Source organism: Vicia villosa, linkage group LG1 (genome assembly GCF_029867415.1).
Source record: "Vicia villosa cultivar HV-30 ecotype Madison, WI linkage group LG1, Vvil1.0, whole genome shotgun sequence".
Lineage (NCBI taxonomy): Eukaryota > Viridiplantae > Streptophyta > Magnoliopsida > Fabales > Fabaceae > Vicia > Vicia villosa.
Window position 1 is genome coordinate 154,564,735 of NC_081180.1, and position 17,352 is coordinate 154,582,086.

Genomic DNA, 17,352 nt, shown 5'->3' on the forward strand with positions numbered 1-17,352 from the left:
TTCAGGAAATCACGGTGGAAAGTTTATAAATGCGCGAAAGCATCGTTTCCAAGCTTATACACAGACATTCATGGATTGATCAACATTTCAAATAATCAATAGGTATCATTTTTCATTCAGATTTGTTGTTTTTCTATTCTTTCATTGGATTTGATAGACTTTTAGATTTTTTAAAATTTAAATTGATCTGATGAAAATTTAGATCACATAGAGATTTGAATTCTTTAACAATTTTTAGGTTGAATTCTAAATAGTAGATTAGCTCTCGTAAACTAGACTTTGAAATATCAAATTTTTCAAAAAAATCTTATTAATTCAACGGTCATATTAAAATAAATTAAATAATAAAAAAATATATAATTAATTTTTTTTTACTAAAAAATACCGTTTCATTAATTATTTTAACAGTTAAGATTTGGTGTGAAATTATATATATATATATATATATATATATATATATATATATATATATATATATATATATATATATATATATATATATATATAATTTCTTAACCGAATTAACAAAAATGTCATCGTGCTTCCGGAAACACCTTTTTTTAAAAAAATTTGATTTATGAACTTAATTAATTTGAGATTTTCCATTTGGGACCAAATTTACCAATTAATTGAAAAAATCTCAAATTTAACGATTACGTAGATATAGGGTCTGTTTGGTAAAAATAGCGGTTGACTGATAAGCTAGCTGATAGCTTATAGCTTATGACTGATGGCTGATGACTGATGACTTATAGCTTATAGCGGATGATTGAGACTGATAGCTTATATGCTCATTGAAGTGTTTGGTAAAATTAGCGGTTCAATTAACTTATAAATGTAAAATGACATAAAAGATATTTAATATATAATTATTTTATTTTAAATTAAAATAAATTATAAGGGTTAAAAATGGATTTTAATTGAAATAATAAGGATAAAAAAGGAAGAAAAAGTAATAAGCTATAAGACATAAGCTAAAACGCTATTTGAAATAGCGTCTGGAAAATAAGCTATAAGCTAGTAAAATAAGCTATAAGCTCGTGATGAAAAGACCGTTACCAAACAGGTCTAAATTATCATATGAGCTTATAAGACATAAGCTATAAGCTCGAAAAGTTGTCTTCCCAAACACAGCCATAATCAAACTTAACTAATTTGTTATTTTCTCAATTAGTTTGGAAAATTTCCCATTAAATTACAAATTAATATAGAAAATCTCAAATTCTCAATTAATTGAGAAAAATCTTTCGTATTAATTGAAATATGGGATGTTTCCGAATGTACATCTACAAAAACAGGGGTAAAATTTAAATTTTGTGTAGTGTATAAGATACCTATGGGGTTACATGAGAAACTTTATATATATATATATATATATATATATATATATATATATATATATATATATATATATATATATATATATATATATATATATATATATATATATAATGCTTATTAGTAAGAAAGTATGAAAAAAAAAAAAGACAAAAGCATTTGTTACTACCATTTGCTACCATTACTCCATGATTCTTATTAACATTACTCATATATATATATATATATATATATATATATATATATATATATATATATATGTATATATATATATATATATATGTATATATATATATATATATATATATATATATATATATATATATATATATATGTATATATATATATATATATATATATATATATGTATATATATATATATATATATATATATATATATATATATATGGGGGCGACTCAAGTGAGAACACTTGGTTATTATGAAAAATGAGAACAATGAATCATGACCATTAAATTTTGATTTTGTTGATTTTAATGGACTGGATTGATTTCTCTTTCTATGTTTTAATTAAATTAAATATTAAGGATCATAGAAAGAGAAACCAATCATGTCCATTAAAATCAACAAAATCAAAATTTAATGGTCGTGATTCATCATTCTCATTTCTCATAATAACCCAGTGTTCTCACTTGAGTCGTCTCCTATATATATATATATATATATATATATATATATATATATATATATATATATATATATATATATATATATATATATATATATATATATATATGAGAGATGAGATGAATAAATATCAACCATTGAATTTATCAAGAGAGAGAATGTTAATACATTAATAATTTCTCTAAAAAGTATTTTTGAAATTAATCTAAAAAGTAGTATTATAAAGTGATTGGATGGATGCACATAGGGTGACAAAACGGGCCCGGTCCGCGGGAAAAACTCGTTTTACCTGCACTTTTTCGCGGGGCGGGGGTGGTTTTAGGTCCGCTCTCTTTAGTGTGTCTGTCCCGCCCCGCCCCGTTTTTTTCGGGCATTTGCGGGCATGGACTTTTTCATACAATTTTACTATTTTTAGGTCTAAAATATTCAATGCCCGCGGGTTTTCCCCGCACTCTCTAATATGCCTGCCACGTCCCGTTTTTTTGCGGGCTTTTGCGGTGCGGGCCTAAACGAAGCAGGCATGCCCGTTTGCCACCCCTAGATCACGTATAAAAAACATTAATTTTTTTCTTTAAATTGAAAATATCATACAGTAAATTTAGAAAATAATAGTATATGGAATTTCTAGAGAAAAAATTTGTTATGCAATACACTTTATCGTATGAAATATGCACGATGATGTCATAATTCAAACCTTATTAACAAGAAAATATAAAAACAAATAAATTTAAAATGAAGCAACTTATTTAATTATTATTCTTATTCTTATTTTTATTTTTGCACTGCACACACAGAACAGAACCCTCTCTCCCTCTCGTACCCATTTTCACGGCGTTGCAATTTCTTTCCCCAATTGAAGCAATTCTGCCTGAAAATCCAAAATTTCAGAAACCCTAATCAAGTCATCAATCCCTCCTTCCACTCCCTTTTGATTTCTCCGAACCAATCTATTATACAATTATCCATTTATTTTTCTCCATAATTAGAAGGGAAAGCTTATGTTAAACGTGAAACGGTTCTGAAATTACTCTCTAGGGTTCCATCATCTTATATATTTCAGTACCAATTTCATCCAATTTTCACATTTCGCTGTTTTTATGTCGTAATTTTGCATAACCTATGTACGAGGTTGCTCTAAATTTTTGACTTTTTGAGGTTCTCAAGGAACCCTAGTTGTTTTTTATTCTGTTATTTGATATAATTGTTTTTTGATGTAGAGTTGAAGACATGCCTGTGGTGGTTGATATAAGCTCTGATGAAGAAGAGGATTTGAAAGAGGAGTCCAAAAATACTGATTTTGAATGGATTGAAGAGTTGCTATTTAATTCTGGAGATGAATCTGATGGTGATTCTGATGTTGTCTTCCTTCATGAGAACAAAGCACCGGAGTTGAAGTCGAAACCTTCAACTTTGCATGTGAAAGTTGTTGATGATGGTGATGATGATGATGATGATGATGATGATGATTGTTTGGTTCTCGAAGGTGATCCTGAAAATGGTGTCACTTCTGTTGATGATGAGGATTCATCTGGGTCAGATGAGTTGGTTGTAGTTGGAGAGAAGGGTCAGGTATGTCCTTGAGTTTATTTATTCTCTTTAACTAAATGGGAATTTTGTACTTGTTATATTACTATTGCAAAGTATAAATCTTTGTGTTGTTTTTGGGAAAGATAAACTAGAGTCATGTTATTGCTTTGAGGAGGTTTAATGTAAACCAAACTTGTGTTATTTGGTTATAGGAATTGCAATTGCATGTGTTCAACTAATCATTGCTGGGGTGTACAAAGTATAGTATTGCCAGATAGCGGCACTATGCTGCCATAGAATAGTAGAATTTGAATAGATCGTTATTTTTCTGCAATACTCTATCTAGTACAAAGAGTTGGCAAATAAAAGCATTATAGTACTTACCATAGCGGAATTCGAACAAACCGCTAAGCTCTATGATTTGTGATTGTCAACACTGACAATATACTTTTGTAGTGATACTTGATTTCAGTGTGGATTGTCTTTGTTCATGAAATGACAAGGGAATTTCACGTGCTTGTTTGTGTATTTAAACATCTTGGATTGTATCTCTAAACTATCATCTATTTGCGTTTGATTGTTCTTTTGGAAGTGGGGAAGTACTTTCTATTAAAGTTTCAATTTGCCTCAAGAAGGTACATGAGTACACCATTGCCAAGGTAAGCCTCATGGCTAATTCTTGCACGGTATGAAATTACTTACCACGCAGAAAGTTAACATGGCTGAATAAAATTTTCAAAAAGGTCAAAGAAGACTTTGATCCTTTGACATGCGCTTGGCTACTGTGTATGCAAAAATGCTTTATAAATAAACTTGTCTTCAAAAATTGAAACTGGAGACCCTAACGTAAGGTCAAATGTCACTAGCTATGTATCCATATTATATGGAAAGTTTAGTTTTAGATGATCCTCATATATTTTAGGAAGTATAATTGGGAATGCAAGTTCTATATTCAAACTAGGACTTATTCTTTAGTCGCGGCATTTGTTTCTGGCGCAGCTTGCTATTTTGCTTCTGGTTTTGTAGTTGTTTATTGATCATCCCAAATTTACTATTTAAACCTATGTAGAACCGACACCTCTGAAAAAGGTGTGTTCGTGTCGGACACCCGCACCGACACTTATAGTTACGTTTAATTTATTCACTTTTTAAAATTATTACTGGTGTCTCTGTGTCAGTGTCGAGACCATGTTCGAGGTGTCTGTGCTTCATAGATTTTAAGGCTTTTCTTTGCTTATTGTAAGAAGATGCAGCAGTTGTATTCTAGATATCAACTTATTTCATTTTTGGACTTGCAGGTTGCATGTAGAGACTATCCTCATGCCCGACATCTTTGTGCTAAATTTCCTTTCTCTTCCACCCCTCATGATAAACATTGTGGCCTGGTAAAAAGCAACGAAATATCTCACTTTGGACTATGTTTAAATTCAGATTTGCTTTAGCTTTTTTAATTATTACTGTTAATTATGTGTTATTTGATACTCTGAACATTGTCCTTTCTGTCACTCTTTAATTTTTGTTGTTGATGATATGCAGTGCCACTGTTATGTCTGCGATACCCTAGCACCATGTCTAAAGTGGGGAACTGGCATTTTGAGTTCAGATCATTGTCATGCAAATGATAAAACTGAGTTGTGGAAAGTTCAGAGGAAAGATTTCAAGCGGACCCTGAGTTGCCCTCTACCAGCTTCAACTAAGTATGGTACTTCTTCACTTGGTGTGGTACATCCTCAAAGTAACGAAAATCTTCCTTGTGATATTACTCACTTGTCTCCGATTTCTGTGTTACGGAATCAAGCAGTCAGATCATCTGGAATGCCCACTCCCTCACTCAACTGCATAGCTCAAAATCAGGTCTCTCGGCCAAAAGCAACATATGCTCAGTTCTCACTTAATTCTGTTAGCCAGAATCAGATCTCTAGACCAACTTACACCCCTGTCTCCAAAGCCATCAACCAAACAATCCCAAATGTTGCAAACTGTGGTAGATTCCTTGGATCAAGATCTAATTTGCCGGGAGGCAGAAACCGATCTCACTATGTTCCAAAGCAACTGTTGGGCGTGCGCAATCATGTCATTCAAAGGGAGCAAGGAAGGGGTGTAAGCAGCTTAGGACCACAGTTCCTCCGTTCTCCTATATTGTCCAAGGGGGGTGTTAGGAGTTTGGGGGGAATATTGGCAGCTAATCATTCCTCTCATGGTTCGTCCGGCTTTAACAATCATGTTAACGGAGTACTACAACCTGTCAATTTTCATGTAACTACAGGATTCTCAAATCCCGTGAATTCATCAATCTTCTCACACTCAAGCTCAGGACCGGTCAGTCTTAATCGTGTCAATCCACATAACGGGACTCCTGAACCCCTATATGGCCAATCATTATCCCAATCAAACGATAGCCAGAATTTCCATCAAACTTGTATTCAGGGTAATGATGCTACACAAAGTGGAGTTATGAGTCAAGATACTTGCCAACCAAAGCCACAAGAACAAAATCTAGCTATAACTGCCAAGAGAGGTTCTGCTGTAGATTCAAGTTGGGCTGAGAATATCAGTCAAAGCACTGAACCTCTAGTTGAATGCTCTCCTCTACAAACCTTGGAATCTACAAACCAACCACCGAATGTGGAGAAGTTCAGTACCCACTCAATTGAAACTGTTGAACCGGTAAATGAAAGTTCTCATACACCTAATGTGATTTTTGATTTTGAAAACTGGCTTTTGGGTCAAGAAACTGGTCCAGTGGCAACAGATAATGTTTTGCCATTTGAACTGAATATACCATCTCCAGATCCTAGTCCATTTAATGATGATACGGACATGCTTTTATCTCCGTGGTGGTGAAAGAGTTTAAGGTAGAAAGCAAACTTGGTCTTTAAAGGAAGTGTTCAGATTTGCCTGTATTGGAAAGATGCCGATACAATGATCACTTATTTTTTAGTGTCAGTCTTGTGACCGAGTCATATCGTGTGACAAGTTTCATTGCTCGCCAACTCATGCTAAGAGGTGATTTGTTATATGTTACTAGTCCCCAATGTTAATTAATAATGCTAAAATTAGATACATAGTTGCTGCTAGTGCTAGCATAGCCTAATTTAGTTTGCTTTGTTTAGTAGTTAGATGTAGTGAGGTCTTTGCCTCTCTGGGATAATGGATATGAAGGATAGAAGAAAGCAGTGCAAAACTACACAATCGAAAAGTGTGTGTTCTATCTCACATGTACTTTTCATTTTTATCTATGCAGTAAAGGTTTCTATATATCTAAATTTTATGTATAACAAGGTCAGATAAGGGTAAGAGTGGTCTCATTTAAATGAATTTTTTTCTGTCTTGATTTACAAAGAAGGTTGGTATATATAACTGCAGTGCACCAATTGGCCATGCCTTTCGTTTGATTATAGTAATTAAAAAATTGGTACCTCGACCCCTAAGGGCTGAGTTCTAAGTGCATTAAGCCTGGTTGGGTTGTCTAACTTTTGGAATCAGGGTTTTGATTTCATCGATGTCGAAATCCAGACTCTTTTCCAGGGAGTTGTGTACCTTGCGAAGTCAAGTTACGACTTATTCACCCGCAGCTAGTGCATATTTGGATTTACGGTAGTTTAGCAGAATCACAATATGACAGGCAGCAGATGGTATCATATCGGAATCACAATATGACAGTGACTTTTGCAAAATTATATTCTGGAGCTTCTAACAAATTTTTGAAGCCATGTAATTTCGTCGAACTCTTGGTGCTTGGAGGCTGACTAGTCTATATTGCATCCTACTGCATTTTAAGTGCAGGGCTTTTAGTTGAAAACTTGTTCTAACATAATGATTTTTTTTTTTACATGAACTTAATACACGTCCATTCAACTTTTGAGTTCATTGAAATAAATAATGCGTGTGATTAACTTCATAAGAGTGAAGTTCTCCAAGAATCATCCAAGATTCCAGTTCCCTTCCTTCCCCTTCTTCAAGTTGCTCAGCTCCTTTCTCTTCTTTGAAGCCCGCTGATCCTTATATGTCTTTGGGTCTGCCGCCATCCCTCTCTTCTACCTTGTGTGTGCTCTCTCCGCTGAGCCATGGAAAAGCATAAAAATATTCAGAATTGAACTCTTGCCAAATGAATCGTTTTCTAACAGGATCCGGACTCTTGCCAAATGAATCGTTTCCTAACAGGACCCGGACTCTTGACAAATGAATCACATTCTAACATAACCAAGTGAGCATATTGGCATGAGTTATGATCCCAACCCTGAGTTAAGCACCACAAAGAAGAGTATTGCTCACATCCAAAAAAAAACACATTTACATGAACAAGAGAAAAATTCCATGCAAAATAATGAAGAGTTTGAATTTCCCGTCAACGGAATGGAATCACTCCCTTGGGCATTATGGAACACTCCTATATGGATGCATATATGGGGTTTCCCATCAATAGAAAAAGGAAAAATAACCCTTTTGATCCTTTAACTATATCCTTTGGTTCCTCAATTTTTTTCCGCTTTGGTTCCTCAATTTTTTTCCGTGCTATTTTGGTGCTTTAAATTTCAAAAAGTTCTAAAGAAGTCATTTCCGTCATGTTGCCTCAAACGTCCGTTTATTTTGTCTACTTGGCAGATGAGCTGGCATCACGTCCGTTTATTTTGTCTACTTGGCAGATGAGCTGGCATCGTGTCACCTTCTTCTTCGTTTTCCACATCTTCAGCAGATCCACACCTCCTTTAATTTGCATCTGCATATCCTTCACATGAACAACTCACTAAAATACTCACAAAAATTCCTTCAGCAACAAAAATTCCAACAAACCTCTGTCCAATACTCTTTCAAAATACTCACTAAAATTCCCCACAAAAATTCATACCCGTTGATTCTTTCAACTTCACGCACAATAACAACATACTCGTTTTGAACTAAGAAACCGCACACAACCTCATCAACCAGAACACACAGAGAAACAACATCATGCAACACACTACAACAACACAAACATGCCACACTCAGCAACATATCCAAACCACATAGATTCACATAACAAAAAACCCAGCAGATCGAGGAAGAACGAGAAGGCGAAGAGGAAAGATAACGAGTCCAAAGTTCAAATGTTTTGGGGTTGGGATCAATTTGGGGCTTAGGTTTTCTCCCTGAATCTAATGAAATATTGAGGTTGAGATCGATTTAGGGCTTAGGTTTTCTTTTATGATTGTATTGTTCATTTGCTTGATTGGAGAGATTATAGAGTCGTGATATTCAGAGAAGATTGAGAGTTGTTGTTGTTTCGTTGGAAAGAAGAGCGATCGAGAGAGATTGAGAGCAGAATATCTCTGTTTCTTTGTTCTTTGGAGAGAAGAGCAAGATTGAGAGTTTTTGTTGTTGTTGTTGTTCCATATGAAGATGAAGATTGAGAGTTTTCGTTCATAATCTTTTGAGAGAAGATTGGGAGTTTTTGTTGTTGGTGTTGTTCCAGATGAAGATGAAGAGAGAGAAAAATAGAACAAGGATGATGACGATAAGAAGGAACCATAATCCTTTTCTTCTTGTTTTACATGTATGCCTCACACTGCCATCTGAATTCCACTTATCTACGTCATCATACAAACTGTCATCTGAATTCCAGTGTAAAAATCTAGCTAAATCCGAGTTATGAAATCAAGGAAGTCAACCCATTAAAACCGTAGATAAGGTCAAACCAATCGGGGGAGAAAAATTCTCCAATAAAAGAAAAGTGTCAAGTAGTAATCCTACTAATTTTTTAGCATTGGTCTGTCTAACCTTGTTCTGAGCCATGATAAAACAACTTAACAAGGTGTTCCTAGGAAAAAAAGAAGGATGTTAAATAAATTATTGTCTAGTATTAAAAAAAAAATCATCGAGGATTGTTTTAAGAAATGTTTTTTCTTTTTATTTAATAAACAATATAAGATATGCAATTGTATATTTTGATCAACAGCAGAAATCATATAAATAAAACATATAACAATTACTATATTTCTAATTTCGGTCTTTAGACTTGGTATACAACTATTTTATATATCTTTTAGTTAGGGTTGAAAATGAGTCGAGTCGAGTCAAATTCGCTCCAGCTCGTTTCAACTCGAAAATAATTGATTTAGTTCAAAATTCAATTCGAGTTTGACACCGATTTTTTAAAACTCAAATTCAACTTATTTTAAGTTTATGAATAACTCAAAAAATTAGAAAATTGAAAAAAAAGTAGTTAAGACTTGGAATAAGTCTTTAAAACCATATATATATATATATATATATATATATATATATGAGGGCATATCATATGAGAATGATATATTTATATGAGAATGTGAGAATGAATCTGAACCATTGGATTTTAAAATAAATGGTGGAGATTATGAGTGAATCTTTTTTTTTCTTTCTCCTGTATCTTGAAATAAATGAAGTAGGAGAGAGAAAAAAAAGATTCACTCATAATCTCCACCATTTATTTTAAAATCCAATGGTTCGGATTCATTCTCATATTCTCATATAAATATGTCATTCTCATATGATATGCCCTCATATATATATATATATATATATATATATATATATATATATATATATATATATATATATATATATATATATATATATATATATATATATATATATATATATATATATATATATATATATATATATATATATATATATATATATATATATATATATATATATATATATATATATATATATATATATATATATATATATATATATATATATATATATATAGGGGGCGTATCCGGTGATAATTGATATCAATTGTGAGAAATGAGAACTAACAATCTGAACCATTAGATTTAATTGACGATTATGATTTATTTATTCCATATAGAAATCACCTTATTGAATTACTTTTCTACTAATATTTAAGATTTATAAATTCTATAATAATATAATCTTACCATAAATAATTTTCTAATTATTATTCTAATATTTAAAATAAATTAAAGACTAACATTATCTATTTTTTTATTTGACAAAATTGAATGAATAATAAGCTTTAAATTTTTAATTTTCCAACATCCAATAAACGTACAATTATTAAAATATGGTTAAAATGGTAGAATTTACTTTAAATGGTCATAGTTATAGAATTTATAAAAATAAATAATATCCTAACTTGCAAATAGGCAATAAATCAATAATGTGATTTTATTTAAAATAAATTTGTCCTGAAAACGTTTCCATCTGCTGCTACAAAGTATGCGACATGTGATTCCCATGATTCTGCTGGGAGAATGCTGGGATTCATCATTGTAATTTGAGCCCCAGTGTCCATATAAGCTATAACCTTCTTCGGACGAGAATACTTTGTTGCAAGGACGTGAACTTCAACACAAGGAAGTGGGGTAGTAGGAAGGGAACTGTAACTCGGTTTTTTGAGGCGAACTGACTCTTATCTCTTTTTTTTTTTGTTTTTTTTAAATTTCCGCAGAGCAAAAATATGTTTGTTTGCGGGTTTTTTTTTTGTTTGCAAGAGTCGCCACCGACTTCTATTTTATCCAATATTTAGGAAAGGCATAAAAGAACAGAAAAAAACCTTTTGACAGATTTTGGGTTCGAGGGGTTGGTTATACAAAGGGAAGGTTTTAAGCACCCTTTGTATCCATGGTTATCCATGGGCTCTTAATTGCTTAGCTCACTTTTGTTTAAATGCTTTATTGATTTGAAAATAGAAGAAGTTAAGATGGACAATAGGTCACATAGGTCTCTGAAGAGTTTCACCGGGAATAATGCCCTTCAAATACCAGATGAAAGTTTTGAAAATAGATGAGAAGTTTTGAAAATACGTTGTTTGAAAATGAAAGTGTTTGAGCAAGCAATTAGGAGTTACCTACTCTCAATTTATAAGATCTTTCCTGTGCGTTAGCAAAGTGGACAAAAAGAAAATAGCAGAAACATAAATAATATGTCCAAATGGACAAAGAGAAAATAACATAAACATAAATAATACGTCTAAATGGACAAAGAGAAAATAACATAAACGTAAATAATACGTCCAAATGGACAAAGAAAAAATAACAGAAACATAAATAATACGTCCAAATGGACAAAGAAAAATAACAGAAACATAAATAATACGTCCAAATGGACAAAGGGAAAATAACAGAAACATAAATATGATAAATAATAAAATAAAGGGTTAAATATACTTCACCCCCTGCCAATATAGCGAGATTCGATTTGCCCCCCCTGAATGATTTTTTTTACCAAACGCCCCTTATAAAACCCAAATCATGGATTTACCACTCCTTGTTACCACACGAGCTGACTGGGCAATGGAAGACTGGACACGCTGGCGCTGACATGGATGACCCCCCCTCATAAAATTAGGGTTCATCTTTCCCTCTTTCCTTCGTTCACAATTTTCCTAGAAAAGCTATTCCATCGTCTTCCTTCTCTTGCTCCGCTTCCATCATCGCGCCCTGCTCCATCATCGCAAACCCATATTCATTTTCTTCACTCAGCCATCTTCGTCAATCCCATATTAATTTTCTTCAGTCATGGCGGAGAGCAACTCGTATAGCAGTGTCAACTCGTTTCAAAATCCAGATTTACCTAGATGTGGCTGTGACAGACCCATGAAGTTGTGGGTGGCCAACACGGTTCAAAATCGCAATCGCAAGTTCTGGAAATGTCGCAATGCTGGGGTAAGTATCCTTCTCTATTATCTGGAAAATTGTTCAACATCTGGGAAAATTGTGGAAAGTTGGTCTTTACTAAACAAGCCTTCATTGTGTGTGTGTTTTGCAGTCTGTGAATAGTTGTCAATTGTTCTTGTGGGATGATGAAATCAGAGACCATATCAATGTGCATCGGATGAAACTACCAGAATGTAAAAGATGTGATATACTATCAGTGAAGTTAGAGACCGCAACAAACAAAATTGAGAAGTTGAAGAAGAAGAATGCAAGTCAGACAAGTGTTAATATGAGGCTGAAGAAGACTATTTTGATTCTCTGTTTATTGCTTATTGGCATTGTGTATTACTTAGGTTAACAGCTCTTTGTTTGACATTGTGTATGTTGGTGGCATTTGGATGTATAACCTTGTTGAATTTATGGCAATAAAATGAGTTATGTTTTATGTCAATTGGAAATGTGTAATTTACATCAATGGAACCTGTCTGTTAACATGATAAAATTGATGAACTAAAACTGAAACTGATGAACTAAAACTGAAACTTTAACATAACAAGTGCACCTTATCAAGGGCATAATTCAGAATACACATGATAAAATTGTCTTAGCAAACATTAGCTTCTCAAAATAACTGTCTTAGCAGCACATAGATGCATCAAACATGTGCTACTCAAAATAACTGTCACACTTTAACCTTACATTAGTGCACCAAACATGTGCTAGTCAAAATAAACAACAAGGGCTAATCAAATTAAACATAATGAAAATTCAAGTCTTCTTTGTTGGAGTTCCCTTCTTTGGAGTAGTCTTCTTTGGAGTATTCTTCTTTGGAGTACCCTTTGAAGGCTTCTTTGGAGAATGCTTGGATGGCTTTTTTGGAGCAATCTTGGATGCCCTTTTTGGAGTAATCTTTGAAGATTTCTCTTCATCAATGTCCATACAAATAGGCTGCTCAGGGTTTGAACCTGGACCAGTGAATGGTTTTGGTTTCTTGAACCAGTTCTCCTTTATCCTCTCACTTACCCTTCTCCTCACAACTGGTTTGTCAATCATCTTTCCCTTGCCCTTGTAGTTGTTGCTTGTTGATGCCTGAGAATGGAAGTCTGGTATGCTGCTTAGCATGTCATCAATTACATCTCCAAACAATGAATCAGTTTTGGTATCTTCATGGTCTTCATTGTTTGGAGCAGGTTGACTTCCAACATTGCTAGTACCTTCTTCATTGTTTGGAGCAGACTGACTTTCAACATTGCTAGTACCTTCTTCATTGTTTGGAGCAGACTGACTTCCAACATTGCTAGTACCTTCTTCATTAGCATTTGGTCTCATTTTCTTCTGCATTTAAAAAGCCAGATACATTATAACCAAAGAAACTATATTACATACAAAAACAATTGCAGTAGATAAATTACCTTTCTTTTCATGGCACTATGATTTTGCCTCTTGCTCTTGCATGTCTTAACATTGTGGCCCACCTTGTCACACCTGGTGCATCTATAAGATACACCAGGTAACCTTCTTCTAGCACCCTCTTCCCCACTTTCCCTTATCCTTAGCTTCCTAGGCCTTCCAGGTCCCTTTTTGTAACTAGGAGGTAAAAGTTCTTCACTTTCTACCTCAGGCCACATGTCAATGCCATTAATTGGACTAATAGCAAATCCATAGCACATGGCATACCTGTCTCTAGTGTAATACTCATGAACAAAATCCTCAGGGTTCTGTTGTCTAAACCCTAATGCAGCCACAACATGTCTACATGGAATACCTACCAGATCCCAAAAATTACATGTGCAATTCTTTTTAGCAATGTCAACTATGAACTCTTGCCTGTTATAGGCATGTGTGACCTGAAATTTCTCTTCCATAGCCCATGTTGGCAACCAGTGACCACTCATATCTACCTCATTGTCCAATCTTTTCCTGGGAATAGGCATCACTTTGTGTGGCCACTTGTCTAGTTTCAAAGTAGAACTACTACACCTACTCATCAGATATTTTCTAATCCATTCGCACACGGTCAGTATAGGTTTATCTCTAGCATTCAAAATAGTGGCATTGAATGATTCAGCTATGTTATTCATAAGCACATCACACTTAGGATAAAATGAAAATGCATGCTTACACCAAGACTTTGTAGGAACTGCCATGAGCCATGCCCAAGCCTTTGGATCTACAGCCTTCAACTGATTCATCTTCAAAGTCCATGCTTGTTGGTAGGTTGCCTTGGCTGCTCCCATAATCAAGTCTCTTATCAATGCTCCTCCACCAAACTTCTTCTTAAAATTCGCATACAAGTGCCTCAAGCATACTCTATGTTCAATTCTTTCAAACAACTCTTCAAAAACTGCAACCAGTCCCTGAAACATATTAAGAAACAATCATTAGAACCAAGGATTGAAATAAAATGAAACACAATGATGGATAACATTAACTCCACCTTTTGCTGATCTGAGATGAACACAATTCTTTTGTCATGCCCAATGTCTTCCATTAACAGTTGAATAAACCACCTCCATGATTCTTTGGTTTCTGTTTCCACCACTCCAAAGGCCAAAGGGAAGTATTGATCATTTGGATCTCTTCCAACAACAATCAATAGTTGACCTCCATACTTTGTTTTCAAATGACATCCATCTACCCCAATGAAGGGTCTACAACCATTTATAAAACCTTTCTTACATCCATCAAAATAGAAATAAAAAGATCCAAACCTTGGTTGGATGGTAGGTAAAGGCCTCTCTATGTTTATCTTCACAGTGTTTCCAGGATTGACCCTATGCAACTCAGATGCATACCTCCACAGATTTGCATACTCCTTGTCTGCATCTCCTTCAATGATTTTTTTGGCAATCAACTTTGCTTTCCAGGCCCTACACACAGTGATCCCAACAGAAAAATTTTGCCTCATGTCTTGGATTATGTCACAAATCCTTACCTTGTCAGATGTTCTCATCTTTTTGACCACAGCCTTAGTCACCCACTTAGAACTTGCACTTTTGTTATCCAAAACCCTAGCACATGTGTGGGTATCTTTTATAGTCTTTATGGCATAACTGTGCTTATGGCTCACTTTAGAGCAAAGCATTAAAAAACCACATTTGGCCTTGCACTCAACCCTCACTCTATAACTCTCATTTTTTACAAAGGTAATTTCCCTCCCATTTAATACTGTCCACTCACGGATGGCCTCTCTAAAATCATCTAGGGTATTGAACTCCATACCCCATTTAAATTTGTAATCCTTATTAAGCTCCTCCTTCTTAAACTTCTCAAACCTAGGCTCTTTTTCATCCCCTGATGCATCAGGATCAGAACTTAGTAAATCCTCACTTATATATTCATCATCCTCACCTTTATTTTCACTCTCACCTTTTCTCTTACTAGGATAAGTCAAAAAACCAGCTACAATAGGGCCCTCACTAACTGGTAAAGTAACATCAACAGCTCTAAAGCCATCATCAAGAGCTGTGGCCCTCTCATCCTCACTATCATTCATCCCTTCTACGATCTCTTCATCACTTACCTCTAACTCTACACTTTCATTCACACACCTAGGTTTACTACTGTGTATATCTGCATCGTGTTCAACAAACAATTTCCCATCAACTCTCATTGTACAAGCAAACGCAGCTAAATCATAAGCATCAGAATCACTCTTAATCTGGAAATAATTAGGATCTATTTCAAGAATTTTGGTCCATAACCTAAACGATCCAGCTACATACCCCCACCCACTTACCACCTTTTGAATGTGACTCTGAGTCCAGCTTTCAATGTGTACACCGGTGATAAGCGTCGTAACCCCGCCTCTGTAAATCATCTCACCGTCGTGAGGCTTCATGAATTCTCCTCCATGGTGAAACAAACAGTCAAACCTTACATTCAACTGCATACAAAACATCGTTTAAGACAACATAATACACGAAGTACCGGTGAAGAACAACAAATGAACACTTACCTCAGCCGATTCCACCGTTGCGCCGCCGTCTTCAGCCATCGTTCCCGTCTTCTACCTCTCGTTTCTAATTTTACCAAAAAACCCTAATCTGGAAATGTATGATTTGGGGGGGGGGGGGGGGGGGGGTAAACATATGAATTTCATTTCAAACCTAAGAACTCAGCCATGTCAGCGCCAGCGTGTCCAGTCTTCCATTGCCCAGTCAGCTCGTGTGGTAACAAGGAGTGGTAAATCCATGATTTGGGTTTTATAAGGGGCGTTTTGTAAAAAAAATCATTCAGGGGGGGCAAACCGAATCTCGCTATATTGGCAGGGGGTGAAGTATATTTAACCCTAAAATAAAGCATAAAGCAAGAAATATAAAGAACAATATAATAAAATGCGGAAATTAAAGTCAATTGTTAGTATGTTAGCACGCGAATCATCTTAAAGTTAGTCAAGTATATTCACGATGTTAGTGAAGATCGATGGTGAGTGAATGATGATCTCGGATTTAAAGTTAATGAAAATTTATCAGAAGCTTGATAGAATCATAGCGACTACACGATAAATTTCCAAAAATCTTAAATCAACTACATACAATCTCTGCCATATTTGATCTTTTATTCCAATTCTGGACAAAGAAAAAGATAAGAAATAATATCAAATAATATACAAAAAATAAATATAAAAACAAATTAAACTTAATTCATTTATTTTTATTTTTTGGAATTGATTTTAAGTTAATTAACAAGCTAATTAAACAAATAATTATACAAATAATTAAACTTAACAAGCAAATGTTCTTTTTTATGTCAAAAATTAGATTATAAAAATATAAACTTAAATCTAAAAGGAAAATATTTTTGGAGTTTTTTGATTGGTAGAAAATAATTAAAAAGCAATATTTATATAATTACTAATTATTTAAGCAAAATAAATTAATTATAAATAAAAATAAAATATTTTTATGTTAAAAAATAAAATAATATTTTATAAACTTAAAACTGAAATTAAAATATTTTTTGGGTTTTTAAAACTATTTTTAATTAATTTTGAAAAGAAAATATATTAAATAAGAAAATATAAAGAAAATAAAACAAACAGGATCCGGTGTGGCGATCTTATGGTGGACCATGGTGAGATTGCAAGGCTGAGAGCGTTGGATGGATAGCTGAGAGGATCCAAGGGTTGTGGGATGAGGTTACATCATAGTCACATGGAAATCAGAGCATGTGATCAGTCAGACATTCAAA

General features: G+C 33.9%; 2 protein-coding genes across 3 annotated transcripts; one reads left to right on the plus strand and one right to left on the minus strand.

Moving 5' to 3' along the window:
• The first annotated feature begins 2,754 nt into the window (after positions 1 to 2,754).
• On the plus strand, positions 2,755 to 6,769 carry LOC131644493 (uncharacterized). Of its 2 annotated transcripts, none has more exons than XM_058915005.1 (4): positions 2,755 to 3,112; positions 3,202 to 3,553; positions 4,810 to 4,896; positions 5,048 to 6,769. In XM_058915005.1, exons 2-4 carry the CDS (start codon positions 3,212 to 3,214, stop codon positions 6,353 to 6,355), a joined length of 1,737 nt encoding a protein of 578 aa, XP_058770988.1. In that variant the 5' UTR covers positions 2,755 to 3,112; positions 3,202 to 3,211; the 3' UTR covers positions 6,356 to 6,769. The 2 variants fall into 2 exon arrangements, with proteins under 2 accessions (XP_058770988.1, XP_058770987.1); XM_058915004.1 differs by having other exon boundaries at positions 2,755 to 3,105.
• Positions 6,770 to 12,927: 6,158 nt separating this feature from the next.
• On the minus strand, positions 12,928 to 16,685 carry LOC131657916 (uncharacterized). Its single transcript, XM_058927267.1, has 4 exons — positions 16,118 to 16,685; positions 14,597 to 16,045; positions 13,572 to 14,516; positions 12,928 to 13,494 (listed from the first exon to the last, which is right to left on the minus strand). Exons 1-4 carry the CDS (start codon positions 16,154 to 16,156, stop codon positions 12,928 to 12,930), a joined length of 3,000 nt encoding a protein of 999 aa, XP_058783250.1. The 5' UTR covers positions 16,157 to 16,685.
• Between the last annotated feature and the right edge of the window lie 667 nt (positions 16,686 to 17,352).